The sequence below is a fragment of the Falco naumanni genome, chromosome 7 (assembly GCF_017639655.2).
Source record: "Falco naumanni isolate bFalNau1 chromosome 7, bFalNau1.pat, whole genome shotgun sequence".
Lineage (NCBI taxonomy): Eukaryota > Metazoa > Chordata > Aves > Falconiformes > Falconidae > Falco > Falco naumanni.
The window spans coordinates 31,516,548-31,532,561 of NC_054060.1; the positions used below are offsets into that span (position 1 = coordinate 31,516,548).

The window sequence follows — 16,014 nt, forward strand, 5'->3', positions numbered from 1 at the left end:
TCCTGCTTCGCTGCAGCACAAACACTCACTCCAGCGCAGTGTTGTGCTCCAAGGCCAAGCAGACAGATTTAAGCTCCTCTGGGAACCACCGTCACTTCTTCCAGGAATCACATTAAAATAAAGCAAAAATCTCTGTTCCTCATTACAGCCAGGAATACTGAAATCCCAGAGCAGATTGCAAGCTTGCATATTTATATCTAGGTTTCAGAACAAAAACATAGCAGACAAAACATAGCCCACTGAGGAAGAGAAGTTAACCCTGATATTGCTGTTTGTTGCATTTTTACAGCATCTGGGTATCTAAGCTGTTAGCAGATCTTGGCAAGTCATGAATTACTGCCCAAAACCTCCCAGCATTAGACATACTGCAATAGCTGTGGAGCTCAAATGGATCATTTTCCAAGAAATAAGGTGGTCTTTTGTGGATATGCAGTGGTGCTGTTCACCTCCTGGCTCTGCATTAGCGTCCCTCCGTAACACTAAACAAACCACTTCGCTGCCAGAGCATAGATCTTCCAGCAATCAAGACTGTTTGTTTTCCCCTGTTGAAATCCTTTTTTCCTGTGAAAATTCAAAATTTACCAAACTTGCCTTTTTCTCCTCACCCCCCCCCCCTTTTTTCATTTGTTTCATTTGTAAATGGATCAGAGGCACATGTGAGATATGAGAGTGCCAGGATACAAAAACATGTGGGTTCTCTCTCCAATATTTAAATGCAAAATGCAGTATTAAATATTGAAGCCTTCACTTAAAAAAAAAAAAAAAAATTGTTCACACTATTCTCCCACCTAATAGTTATGCATTATCCCCACATTCATCCACTTTTTCTATCTTCCAAGGCTGGGCTGCCTCTCACTACAGTGACCCCTTCTCACGGCACTGTCAGCTTGGACAGGGCAAGTGAATGGCAGGGCTCAGGAAGATGCAGTACAGCCCCTGCTCCTAATGACAACTCATAGCCCAAACGACATTTCTCAGAACGCCCCAAGGCTCCTCCCTATAAAAAAGAACTCCAAGAGATTCTTCATGGTCTCTCTGACTTTGAAATTCTCTCCTGAGATCTTCAGCGTTGCTGAGCAGCTTTGACATCCTTGTGCTTAACTCACAGAGGCTTCATGACAAGCGTAGAGTCGCCCTTGCTCCCGTTGGCTTAGCTGACACATCTCTGTTGGGGCAGAGGTTTGCCGAGCCTGACCGCCAGGACAGCAATACCTGCTCAGGACTTCAAGATCAGCCTCCAGAATTGCTTTTACTTTTTAACTCTTCTGACATCTTCCAGCAAAATTGGGGATTGACTCAGGTTCACCCATCTCCCACGCAGAGACGCACAGCATCTGTAGATGACATTCCTGGTCTCTGCAAAGGCTCAGTCTTCTCCAGGGTGCATTTAGGGTATTATTTTCTCCCCCACAGGACCATACATTGTTCTGACATATTTCCATCTGGAAATGCAGAGTTGAAACAACATGGAGTACATCTCAAAATCCCTTGCCTGCAGCATGCAATATGTAACAAGTGTAAAGCCCTGGAAAAAGTGTAGGCATTGAAAAAAAAAAAGATACAGGGGTATAGAAAAACACGTCTCCTGCTGCTCTCTGCCATGTAAGACTTTGGGCTAGGCATCAAGGACTTCCATGTTCGCAGACTGTGAACCAAAGACAGCAAAACTTTTTTTATCCTATTCCACACTGATATTGCCGATTTAGATCAGGAGGCTCTCTGGACAGCATCTATTACATACCTTAGAATTCTGCTTGTGCTAGTAACCCGAAACAGAAGAGTGGCCCAGCTATCTAGTGTTGCAGCACTCTCCAAACTATCAAGCTGCAACAAGGTCTTTTACCATCTCACACCAACATTCTCTTCATGCCAGTCCCTCTGCTGCCTTCTCCTAGTCTCTCCTCACCCAGGGCACACTCTGTCTTCTCTCTGCTTCTTCCTCCTCTCTCTTCCTTGGCTGCGCAACCACTTAACAGAACCAGCCACAGCTGCACCTTATCTATATCAGCCAACCCACTGCCCCTGAAGCCAGCCCACAGCTGTATATTATCAATGCTAATTAACCCAGCTTCATCCCTCTACAATCTAGGGGATGAGAGCAGGGCATTTTTCATTCCTGGTTCCTTTTTTCCAATAATTGTTCCCTTAAGTATAAAAACCAGGCTAAATACAGTCATTATTGCTGTTTACAGAGGACCCATAAACATCTTTTCTCTCCCTCTTGTGCAAGAGCCTAATAACACAGCTGTAAATAGAAGTTTTGTGAGGCTGAGGAGCTACGTTACCTTCTTAGCACATCTATATACCATTTGAGAGTTTAAGGTTGCAGATCTTTACTGATTCCTGTCCAAGGAAATGCTACTTCTGAAGATAAAAACCACCTCGTGTTATAAAAATGTATTCTAAGAAAAACAACAGCAAAAGACTACGAGTCTTCGTGCTTGAGAACAAACCATCTCAAACACATGACGTGTCAGTTGCAAAAGAAAAGAGCGTTTCCTGCCTCCATAGAGGCAGGTTCAGGCTTCCTTGCTGCTGCAAAGCCTACCAACATTAAATATTTAGTAATGGGTACTATATCTGCTCTACCAAGTCACTTGGCTTTTCAATATTCTCATTGTTCTATTTCTTGCCCAGAACTCAAATTTGTCTTTGTCTTTCCTGACACTGAAAGAAAAGAAACAACCATTACTTACCTCACAATGATGAAATTAAAATTGAACTTCAAGCCAGAACTATCACTTTGAGTGACAAAATAAAAAAAAAGCAACTTGCAAGAGTTTGAAGCATTAAAATAGAAGCACTTCATTTTCCACAGGGCCTGCTTCATTCATTAATTCAATCAAATAATTAATTTGTATTAATTTCATTAGCTTTGCTCAAAATTAAAAGACGTAAGGAGAGGTGGCAAACCAAGGGCACAGCAACGTACCTTTTAGGCAAAGCTGTGAGGGGACTTTGCTCTGGGACGCCAGTGTCGCAAGGGAGAGAGGCTCATGCTGTCCTTCAGGCACACACCTGGAGCCACTGGGTGTGCCGTCTGACCTTGCTGCCGCAAAACACCCTGACCAATGCATGCTCACCTGTGCTCACCTGCTTTGAGTATCTCTACTAATGTGTCACAGGTGACCAGAAGCACCAACAACAGCAGTAGTTCACCCACACTCATTGCAAGGCTTTTTACTTCAAATCCATCACCCCTTGCCCAAGAAGAAAGAAATTCATGGCTTGCCCTTTCACAGCTGAAACCAGTATTCAGTAGCAAAGAGGGACAAGTAGTGGAGAGCAGCTCTGAATTCGTGCCACTGACTGCAACACCCAGTGGGTCACCCCAATAGCACGACAGTCACTCACTACGAACACCACAAGCCCCAAAGACAGTGGCCTCTTAGAGAGACTTCAACCAGAGCAAGGGGGACCTAGATGACACCCTGGGACAGCACAGAGAAACCATACTCAGGCACACCATGCGGGAGAACCCCAACGGCCCCCAGTCAATGCTGTCTTCCTGCCAGGGTGCTCCCAGGAGCAGTGAGGAAGGCAACACTACTTGGAAGCTGTCCACATGGAAATGGTTATGGCCAAGGTTAGGAGAAGAGGAACATCAGGGAACTTTATACCTGACACAGCACTACCTGTTTTAGAGAGCAATAAACCAGAAATTTTCCTTTAAAGGAGGCTTAAAGCAGAGTTGAGATCTTGTGGATTATCTTAGAGATCCTGGCAGACATGTGGGTCATCGCAGGGAGGGAGAGAGGCAGTGCACGAATGGTTCGGCTAAACCACAGCCCCCGCGGTCCCCAGGGCTGGGCAGAGCTGAACTCCTCCCAAGAGCTATGGCTCTGCTTGGGCCCACGCACAGCACACTGCACCCCACTCCCACCCCCAGCTCCTCACATCCACAGAAGAGGCACATCTATGGCAAAGACAGACCTCTCAGAGAAGGCACATTCATTATTTTTAAGAGAGAAAGGGACAAGGAGACACAAAGACAGAGAGGTAAGAAATGCTAAAGACACCACTGGCAGGGGGAAAGGAGTATTAATATCCAGAATAAAAAGAATAAGGATTCTTTTCGTTTAAAAATCATGATTTTGATGGCTTAAAAAAATTCCTATTGTCAGGCAGGGTGAAATAAAGAAAACCCAGGAAAGAGTAAATAAATTCCTTGGGAGGAGGGAGATGTTCAGGGGAAATCAATCCCTAAGCAATGCCTGAAGTCTAGCAGGCAGCAGGCAGTCCTCACCTTCTCTACAGAACAGCCTGGAGTCAAACAGCTCTTGGGTCAAGGAGGGAGACAGCTGGATGACAGGGTGCTTCCCTCCACCCCAGCCAGGTGCCGGGGCCATTGGGACCCAGCACGGCCAGCAGAGACACAGTCACGCTTGGAGAGGTAATCTCCTTACCTTGGAAGGAGATTTTCATTTTAATTTTGCACTGGTTGCTTTACACAGGAAATGTCAGCTGAATGAGGGGAGTTAATATAATCAGATAGCGGTTAGCAGAGCAAAAAATACATCCAGCACAGAAAATAAAGATAGGCAGGGATAATTTCACTAGACATCCCTCACTTCCTATTGCTCCATTCCCTTCTCTTCCTGGACGGATTTTTAACACATTAAACGGGCTTATTTCCCTGCCTCAAAACAGGAGGTTAACACCGATGGACAGAAGAGCCGTATGAGAACCTACAATAGACTAACCTCTTCTCCCAGCTGTATACTTTCTATACTACCTGCATCCTGATGGTACACAAATGCTTCTGTCGGACACGCTGCACCCCCTGCAGGAGTGCCATGCTTCTCCTCTGTCCTCACCATGGGTACCCAGAACCAAATCAAACTTTTGGTCAAAAGACCATTTGATCAAACCAAAAAAACAACCATTCCCAAAGCTAAAGAAAGTACAATTTGCCAGCACCACCTTGTCTGTTTTGGGTAAGCTCTGTAAGACAACAAAACAATACAGTCTCAGGGAGACCTAACATCCCAGCCTTTTTTGTTTGGTTGATTTTGGTGGGTTTTGGGGTTTTTTTGCTTTTTTCTTTTTATTCTCTCTCTCCTCCCTCTCTTCAGCCACTTTTTGAGCTTTTACTTTACTGGAGATAGATAGTGGCTGAGACCCTGTGAATTTGCCTACTTCCATAAACAACACAACTAGCTTGGTATAAAACCCCTCTGAGATGACTGATGTGTTGGCGGTGTGAGGACCAGCAGTAAGCACTGACCCTCCACCTTTGCTCAGTGGAGCTCTCAGAAGCTTTTCAAAGGAAGATGCTCCCCACAGTTCAGACTCCATTAAGTTATCCTTCTGACCCCACGGTCTAGTGAAAGTAGTGAGGCAAGAGCTGCTAAAAAAAAAAAATAAAAAAAAATGTGGGTGGCTTGAAAAGTCAGCCTATGGACACTGTCATGTTGCTCTTCTTACCTGCTGGAGTCTGGCTTTTTTTTTGCAGCACCTTGTCACCATTTGTTTGACCCTTTTCAGAGAGGAAACGTACCAGAGTTACACACTTAACCATTCATAAGTCTCAAGAAAATTATCAGAAGTCCTGAACATCATATTGCTTGGGAACTCTACATAGGTCTATGCGTGCTACCTGACGGGGTCCAATACAAACTAATTGTTGGGTTCTCTGTGTACCCATAGACACACACAGCCCTCAAGCGGCCTCTGCAGCATTAGCCATAGCTAGCAGGGAGGATGTGGTAGCGGCTGCTCTCTGTACTCGGGCAAACAAGTGGGAGGCCACTTTTTGTGCTTTGAAGTTGTTGAGTTATTCTCAGAATTCTTTCCAAAACACTTACATTTCAAATACAATTCTGACCCTCCACATTTCCAGAAAAAAAAAATAAAAATTGAATTAAATATGACATTACGGAAGATATCTCACTATTTTTCAGAAGGCAACTGCTCCCTGATGGATGCCTCCACTATCCAACAACTGGAAGAAATCAGTATCTGCAATCAGGCTTGCTCTGGATTATGTCTGTTCTTGGAAACTCTAAATGTGACCACACATGGAACTAACCAGTCAAGAAAAACACCAAGAACCATCTTTGATCTTCCTGCTCTGCAAGTCCACACAACCTCAGTAACAACAGAAGAAAGAGAAGTGAACTATTTCCAACATTTCCCATTTTCCTCGGAAATCAGTAGCTGTACAAACATTTGAGTCCTCCATCTCTCGTCTTTGAGACCTTGTTAGCAACATGCCTTAACGACTTAGCCACCATCACAAGTTTGAAGCCCTCTCTGGATTTAGGCTTAAGCCCACCATCCCTGCTCAACCCTGCCTTAAATGGCCAAGCATGACACGCTTGCATGTGGACACAGACTGAGATGCAGGTCAGTAAAAGCCCTCTAGTTTTTTCCCCTCTTTCCATCATCAGCTCTGTCATAGGCAATTAAAGCCAATTTTTAATGTCCTTTTCACCCCTAAGAGCCATGGTCTCTGGACATGCAAAAGAAGTCCTTCAGGCCTCCCTAGCACACCTTTACACTCTCCTCACTCTCTGGTTACAAACAGAAAGCTTTTTCCAAATTGACTTGAAACAGTAATCTTCATGTCTCCCTGTCAAAGCACAGTTGTAGGGAGCATCTCCCTAGTGGAGAAAGGGTAAATGATCTGCTGATGCTTTACGTGGGGATAAACGTGAAAGCCGACATCCCAAAGTCGACACCTGGGTAGTGTTTTCCTATTTCCTACTTGACAGATAAAGAACTGAAGTTGTAGTGGTGCTGTGCCCAGTGAGCATTACATGGTAAATGAACTTCACTAGAAAAGGGAATTCTGGTCCTCTCTGCCCTGCAGCAGTGCCAGAGGGTGATACTCCTCGTCTTCTCCATCACTCCAAGACTATATATTCCTTAGGAGTCGAAGTCAGCATTTCCGTTCACGTCTCCCTCCTAACAATACCTTCTGCAAGTGGGATTATGCCCTGCCAACAGTTCCTAGGAGCAAGAGCAGCCCCAGCTGCACACAGCGAAGGATGACTGCAAACCCTGCCACTGCTTCCACACCAGGAGGCTTGGGATACTGCTGTGGAGGGGGACACCAACTGCTTGCAAGCCCTTGCCGGGCCCTCAGGTATGGCTCAGCTGATCACTTCTGTAATCAGATATTTTAAAAGGCCACAGCCATCCTGCCAGGAGCAGAGCAGAGCACTCCTGGGGTGTAAACCACCCAAAGAAAACCAAAAGCTTCACCAGCTCCTCTGATGCAGCGCTCACCACCAAGCAGCTGCCCAGGCCCCAGCACACATCAGGCTGCTGGCTCAGCAAGAGCAAGACAGCTCCCCAAAAGCTCCTAGTAAAGCACAAGCTTCCATTCAAACCTGCATTTGAAAAACAAAGGCAGGGGCACTGACAGGCCTGTGCACCTCCACAAGGGGGGAGCTAGAGGAACTGCTAAGCAGGAAAGCAGAGCTGCCCTGTAACCACTGAAGCAAGCAGCCCTCCAGCTTGCACCCTCTTCACATCCAAGACAGAGCATGGCAGGGTGGGCTGCCTGTGCCGCATCCCCCAGCACGGCCTTCATGCTGAGCAATCAGTTTCTGGGGCGGAACAAGAGAAAGCATTAAAAATCCATCTCCCCCAGGTTGCAGGTAACAGAGGAGCAGATCCTGCTTTGATTCCTGGCTCCCATACAGAAAACACTCCCCCAACAAATGCAGGTTGAGGCCACAGCTAAAACGAAAAAAAAAAAACCAAAACCAAAACCAACATGGTGTAGGTCTGAAGGAAATAAGCTTTTCCTGGGTTCCTCCAGCACAGTTCACATCCATGCTCATAGCTGGCATCACAATAAACAACAGGGAAATTAAAAACATCACACTATAAAATATAATTACAGAAAAAAAAAATCCACCCAGGTACTTATTCAGGGCAGCTGTCACACTAAAACCTTCTGAGTTTCCTGTGCAAAGTGAACTCGGGAAACAGAAATGCACGTGAAGTAGATGGGAAATTTTACAGAAGAAAAGTAATCCAGATGTTTTAAACATGTTCTATTTTAAACATGCTCTACGTGCTCCATAGCTTGCCCTTCAAGAGGCACCCAGGTGAAAAGGACAGGTGACAAAAACAATCTGTTCGAAGGACAGCTTCAGATAAATAAACCAGATCAAGCACAAATCAGCTCCCTGGGTCTGAGATCAGAGCAACAGCAGAGCAGAGGGCACACACACAGCATGAGCCATTATGAACAGCCTCCTCCAGATATCCCACATCACTTGAGAAATCTCCAGCACACAACAGCACGTGGCCTGTGTGAAGAATGCCATTCGCTTATATACTGCTTGGTAACTCATGGCAAGTACATACAACAGAGTTCAGCTCTTCATAGAAACAAGCCAAAATAATTCCCTTACCTTCTGTGAAACTGCCTGTAAGAGTTATGACAACAAACACTTTGCCTTCGGGCTCCAAATCCACCTGAAAAAGTAAAGGAAATGTTAGCTGATCTGATAGTTTTTCAAGGCAAACACTCTTCTTGGGGTTTTGCATGATAAGTCTTGTCAACATTTGATAATATTTGAAGCTCTATATATATTCTCACGCACACCCTTAATTTTACAAAATAAATCAAGCTCAAATGTTCAACATTCAGGGCTCCATAGAAAATAAGGAACTTGATTCCTTCTTTTTCCTAGAAGTGATGAAAAATCTCCACCTTGCTAGAAAAAACAGAGATTAAAGAAAAAAAAAGCAAACGTGGTTAATAGTTTTCCAATTTTTCAGATAAATGAAGTGGGAGTAACATTAAGCACACACAATTCTCTGAAAAGATCTGTGCATATCTGTTCGGTGAATTATATGGGTATTTCCTCCCTACTATATCTTATCCCACTGAAACTGTTTCAGTCTCTCAAAATACCATCAGTGCTAGGGTAAACACTGATTTCTTACATAAATCACCTTTTGGCTTTAAACCATAGAAAACAGAAAAATGTTAGTGCTGTTACCTAAGGGCTTGTTGCCGTCTAATCTAAATTAGATGGAGATACAGAACACAATTTTAGGGATCAGAGATTCAATCCCATTGTTGGTCAACCTGTCCTTGAAAGAAGGTATTTAGGTTTTGGTGAGTAGATTTTTCCTTTTTAGTTACTTTTTTCATTAAGGTCTTGCTTTTGGGTTTGGGGTTGTTTGTTTGGGTTTTTTTTGTTCACCAGATAGTTTTTAGCAAAAAATCACAGCTAAGGATCCCTGAAGTTTGAGTCAGGCTGTCACACAGAAACCTCACTTAAAAAAAACACACAAAAAAACACAAAACAAACCAACCAACAAGAGAACCCAAAAACAACGCATCCTCCACACACACCCAAACTGCAATGTTAAAATTAGTGAAGAGCAGCTTCACACCTCATGTGTATCAGTAATCTATGCAGAACAGAAATTCTGAAAACAGAGCTCTCTGGAGGAATGACTAAACATGATTGCTCAAACCCTTTCTCTTCTCTTGTATAGCCACGTTTCCTTGGCCTGGCGGAAACAGAAGCAAGCCTTCCACATCAGCAGCACCAACTTTCATCACAGAGGTGCCCAGAATTTAATACACCTCTGTGTGCACACTGCAGAGTAGAAAAATATTTCTCGGTCCTGCAAGAAAGGATGACGAGCCCCGGCTCCCTCTTTATTCTCAGGTAACACACAGCATAGCCTGCCAACGCTTTCATTCGTCTCCAGTGTTAATACATATAATGTAATTCAAATAAACCTCTAACCAGAAGCCTAAACACCCACAGCAACAGTGTATGGACCACTACAGTCCTGACAATATTTGCTCATGGTTTGCAAAACCCTATCATGCACCAACTGGTTCTTTTAAGGTAAAAACATTAAGATACAGGTTCAAAGAGAAAGTTGAACTCAAACAGAAGAGCCAAACAGCCATGCTACAAACGGACAGAAAGTATGTGCATGGCTGTAAGCAGGCCAAAAAGGTGTCAGCCAGACTGACTGCAGTGTTACGGTACAGCAGCACTTTCTGCTGGCACCTCCACTCCTAGGGATGCTAACGGCAGCTTCACTAACACGAGCCAAGAGAAAACAATCTTCTGGGTAAGAGTTGGGAGGCAGAGACAGCACACACCATCACCAGACATTGCCCTCACCTACAATTTGTTGCAGAAGTATAGAAATTGGTTTTTAAACTATTGAGAATTTGTTAGGATGAGCAGAGCAAATGTTTTCAGAGAAAGGATGAGAAAACATCCTACTCACATGACTCCAGCTACAGTCCAGAAGCGACCTCTACAAATGGGTTACAAAACAGGGAAGCCAGAAGTGCTTGGGAAAATCCTATCAAATCTTGATTTTATGGACACTATATTTTCAGTTTATATATATATATATTTATATCAATCTCACAGGGAAAATTTAAATTAAATATTTAGCTTTGACTCAACATAAATTCTTGTGTTTGCTTGGGCTGCTTACTACACTGGCTTTAGGAAGCTGTATTTGTGCAGCTCTCTGACTCGATTAATATGGAAAACATTCACCAAATGAACTCCAACTCCAGAGATATCATGCATCATTTTGCCTAAATTTCAGTTCAGTGGAGAGGTACACAACTTTGTAAAGAATGGGTCTTCCATAAATACAAAACATTTATAATATATATACATATAGAGCCACCCAAATTGATTTAGGCTATAGCAAGAATTCAAATTTTATGGGAAAATCCTTACTTATTTAGGTTTCCAAAATCATTCTTCAATGCTTATCTTTCTTCTGCCTGTCTGCATGCATAGCAATATGTTAGGCTCCTACTTTCACATTCACAGAGAGGATCATCCCTCCCTTCTGACATACAGTCTCTGGTGGGATACAGAGCAAATCCTGCATTCCTTGTTCAGTCGCAAACACAAAGGTTTGTCAAGACACAAGCAGCTGGGCTGAGACCAGGAGATGCAACAAAAGCATCACACACCTCCAACACAGGGCACAAACAAAAAATGGTCCAAACTCTGTGACACACCTTGCTCTCCATCACCAAAATGGGATTCCTCTGCCCAGGGTAGCATTATCTTACAAAACAGAAGTAAAACAATTCTGCATGTAATAGCAGAAGATTTACAGGAGTTATAAAACAATCTCTCTCCTCTCCAGACTCCAAGATTAAAGACCAGTCAAATCCCCTACATCAACTAAGCAGCCGTGTTCATATTATACCACAGTTCAAGAGCACTTGGTAAAGAGGATCTAGCTACACTCAAGATCTTCTCAAGGCACTTGTAAGCAGGAGCGAATGAAAGATTACAGCTGAAAGGCTCCAAAATGAGGAGTGAGGCCCCAGCATGCCAAGAGCTGCTAAAATTTTTGCATACCGGCATCCCACTGGATGCAGGGCTGAGAGCGAAATCTCATTCTGTACAAGACTGTGTGTTTTAACCTCTTAAGAGCTTCTCTGGTGTTAAACTGATAGCAACAGCAACAACAAAATATAAGATACAATGAAATGGAAATAATTAAAATTAATAGACCACTGGTAAAAAGTCTGGCTTTTGAATCTGCTGTGATGTCCTTTAAAGACGAAATTTGCCCAGCTACATGTACGTGGAATGTACCTGAAACAGAAAATAATCTCTGACCTAGAAAACCGAAGGGAAAATGTCTGACCACAGGCCTGCCCTCCCATGAGCCTGCCCGAGATCAGACGATCGAGCAGCTCCCGGACAGCAACACCCACCTGACGGGACGTGCTTCCCCTCACCATCGCACTGCCGCCCCACACCACGGCCACGCGATGCGGAGGAGCCTCACGCCGGCAGCAGTTAACGCCTGTGAGCTCCTCACACTTGCTGGACCACAACCTGCAACGCCATGCAGCCAAACAGATGCTCGCATGCTGAGCCGGCGCGCACACTGAGCGCCTTGCTAAGCCCGGGCCCTGGGGCTAAACTCAGCCACCTTTGCAGTACGGTTCCTCGCGTTCCCGGCCCTGCTTTTCACCTTCATTGCTGCCTTCACACTTTGCGGTGCAGCTAATGAAACAGCACATGCTTCAGGATAGCTTTACCAACCCAGCAAGCAACTGCAGCCACATTTGGGCGCATGGAAATATGCCCATAACCATCTGAAACCAGATGCCCACAAATGAGGAGTGTGGTACCCTACTTCTTCCCCAAAGGAGGAACTCCGAATGTAAGCCCTCCTTCGATCTCGTCAGCCACTGAAGGACTTCTGTCACTAGCACTGACTTTCACAGACTGAGAGGCCTTCTCACTATGCTCTGTTATTTAATAAGATTTGAGGACTTCGGAAGGAAGCAGCTGCCAAAGGACTGGCCCTCCAGCCATGGAAGGGATAACCCTACCGAGCGACGGCTGGCTGGCAGCCCAGGCCCTGACTGCGCGCTGGCAAGGCTCCGGTGATGGCGGTACCTCCCAGCATCAGCGAACACCCTCAGGATCCAGCCTCGCAACAGCAGCGTGGGCGTAACACAAAGTACCACACATACACCAAGTTTTGCTTCTCACTTCTTTCTGTTCTTTTCTCCCCAGCATTGAGTGTCGCTGCCTAAAGGCAAAAAACCCTGTGTTTTTACAGATAAGCAGGGGCCACAGTATTATTCTTGACAGAATTATTAAGGTTCAAAGCAGACCACGCAATCAGTTTGGGTCAACAATGCAGCTGATGCTGATCTTTCTCAAAGAAAGCAGGACAGGCTCAGAAAAACTCAGCAGCCTGAAGGCAGCGCAGATGATGCTAAGGGAGAACTCCTATATCATAACATAGGAGATAAGTGATACAGGAATGTAACCATCTGTATGTATTTGACAACAATATTAAAAGAGTACTAAGTACAGAGAAAAGTTTCCTAATGCCAAGATCTATTTGGCACAGGAACTTCTTTCAGGGAATTGCAGAATTTTGCCTGGAAGGTTTAGTATCAAGAGCAGGAGACTGCAATGGGAAAGTCCTGTCGTATTGGGAGAAGCAAAGGAGAAGTCTGAATTTTTAGGCACGCGTGATATTGCGAACACTATGAGGTACACTGATCTCCAAATAAACCAAACCAACCTGGTGGCATAAGCGTCACACCATTGGCACGTATAGCTGCATACAGCGACCACCCTCCCCTCTCTCTGGCACTTCCATCCTCAGCCTGGTCCCCCAGAGAAAAACTGGGAGGAAAAAACTTTCGGGCTGTTTTGGAGGTAACTTGGCCAAGTTTTAGTTAACTGGGAAACCGTGCTTGTCAGTGTAGTAAAGCCTGTAAGCGCCACTCTTTTCTAGTTCAAGGAAATGGAAGGCAGCGCGTTCCTCCACAGCACAAAGGGAGGGGTAAGGTCAACTGCTGGAGCTCAGCTGGATCTGTAAGAACAACACAGGGGTTTGGCCCAGAGCTAAGCATACACTTTAACTCCTGTTGAACTTCACAGCCGTACCTAAGAGAAAACAAGTGCTGGAGGATCCTGGCAATTGCACTGGAAATGAGCAGGTAAGGACTGAGGAGTTCAGCCACGGTTTCGTTCACTTCCATTGTGAGACACAACACTTTGGCAGCCAGGCTGAACACAGGACTGAGGACTTCGCTCCTAACCCAAACTGCTCACACGATGCCCCATGCCTGAACTTGCCAGGATGGTGCAGCTCCGCGTGACTTCAAAGGGAGCTGCGAGGGATTGGTTTCCCACAAGGAGGGGCCCCAGTCAATCATGTCACACACCTTCTCCAGAACAGGACTGTACTAACACCTTCCTGACAACTAGGCAGGTGTTATTTACTCCACTTCTCTGCATTACACACGTACACACACACACACACACACAAAAAAGCTAGCTCAGGAGCAAACAAGGGAACAGATGCAGGGAGACCAAAACAGGGCTCCTTAATCATATGCCTTCACACATGTAATAAAAACTGGTTGTGTGTGATTCATCAATGGAAGAGGTTTGGAAAACAAATTCAGAAGGAGGGTAATCTCTCAGGCAACATATCAACACCCAGCTGAAGCATCCACTGAACTCGAAGAGCAGGTATAGTCAGTCGGCCTCTGAGAGCATGGCATGCCTCTGTGAAAAACTCGCGGTGGATGGGAAGAGCCGAAGGAAGGCTGCCTGCCTGCGAGGCGCTTGCTCTCCAAAACGGAGACCAGGTGGAGGAGGTGGACCTCCAGGATGAAGAGACATCTTCAACACTGCATCTGGCACAAGCATTAATCCTCGCAAACAGTACTTTAGGTTTTTTTCCTCCCTTCCCCACAACAGATAATCTGGTCTGGGAAGCCTGAAGTACACTGAAATCAGTGTGAATCTTTTTATTATCCTTGGATCAGACACAAAAGACGACTGCATTTACCCTGGAGCCCAGAACATCGTTTCTCCCATTGCTGCTCCGTCCTTCCTTCCCCACAGGCACAATTAGTAAGCATCCTAGAAGTACAACCTTTTTCTAAGCCATGTCAATGCTGACGTGGCTTCAAAAACAGAACAAGCCAGACACTTGCAGTGAATAAAGCAAATATAAAAGCTACCTGGGGACTTAATTAGCTTAACTAAACAAGCAGCTATATCTTTTTACTTCCTACACAATTTTTAAATTTAATTAACAGAACTGCATATATAATCAGTCATTTATAGAGGCAATTCCCAAGGCTCTGTTCAGTCAAAAGAGCTGAAAGTCTGGGTTAGGCTAAAGCTGGTTTTTCACATGCCTCTAGTTATTTCTTTCAATTTTTCTTGTTTAAGCTCCTAGTAGATCATGCTATGAAATGTCAGATCTTTCTGTATTTTAATAGGGTAGCACCTCCACCTGAGCATGCCTTTGTTGGACAGGTCAAGTAGCAACTTTCTCAGTCAAATAAACAGTGACTAGATTAATCACTCCCTCTTGTATGTTCTGAGGCTGATAGCCACCTGCCTATCAAGTTAAGCACCTCTGAAAATCCTTAGGGCTCTATAATACAAATGGGATTTTGTATTTCCAGATCAATAGATTAAAGCATTTTTTCCTACAAATGCAGGGTGGGCAATTTTTAAGATTCCAATCATTCTGCCTAAAAAAAAAAATGGGGTGCCAAGTATCTTCTCATTCCTGCACAGGCTGGCAAGTGCTAGGGGCAGTAATTTCCACCACAGGTGCCAAGGGCAGACGTAGACAGTTTAGCAATGACCCATGGCAGGCTCTGTACACAAGGGAAGCCCGAGGAGATGTCATTTGGTGAACAGCAGCGACCTCAGCTCCTGTTCCACCTAAGCTTTGAATCTGGTGCTGCCAAACAGCAGCATCTCCCTGATCCCACCAAGATTTAATTTTTATGCCAGGTCTCAAAACAAAGAGCAAGCACAGGGTGATCCAGTGCTATGGACAGGCTGCCAATGCCACCTTGAACTGATAGGTCCATGCACCATGCCAAACTCTCAGGGCATTGAAGCCCTTGCAGCTCACTGATTCCAGCTGTTGTAGATGGACTGTTAGACCCAGAGGTGATGCCTGGTCCCTTGGGGGTCAGCCTGGCCATCCCTGGTAGGGGACAAAGGCTCAAAACTGCCTCCTGCAAGTGATGGTAACTGTCAAAGTATCAGGGGGAAAAAGAAACCTTTCCAACAACCATTACTGCCATATGCTCAACACTTTGGAGGTAAACCCACAAATGGGTGGAAAGTTAGTCTCTCTCAACTCCTACAACCAGTTATTCCAGCTATTACTGTAATATTGCCATTCTAATTTTTTATTCCAGGACAGCTGCTTAAAATACTACTTTTGTTTTCAGTCAAGCTGCATAATTAGAAGCTGTGTGCCAGCCATGAACAATCATGCATAACTAATGACTCTTGGCCAATCCTGGACTCTTTAATCAATTTTAGTCTGGTTTCACCCAAGAGATTGCCCACCTCAACAGGAAATTTGCTTGGGTAGGAAGAGCAAGGGCTGCAACAAGATTTATCTATCCCGTGAAAATTCCTGCCAAGAAAATTTGCTTGGAGGGCTGCAAATAAAATATAGATAAAAAAGGAGGTTTCAAATCTTAAAAAAAAAAATAAAATTTTCAACAGCATG

The 16,014-nt window shown here is 44.7% G+C and overlaps 1 protein-coding gene across 1 annotated transcript in view; it reads right to left on the reverse strand.

The window, feature by feature from the left end:
• Positions 1-16,014, reverse strand: part of PRKCH (protein kinase C eta) — a 121,684-nt gene that overhangs the window by 85,088 nt on the left and 20,582 nt on the right. The window contains exon 2 of the mRNA XM_040601381.1: positions 8,373-8,436. Within this exon, the coding sequence (XP_040457315.1) occupies positions 8,373-8,436 (64 nt within the window). The remainder of the gene's footprint in view (positions 1-8,372; positions 8,437-16,014) is intronic.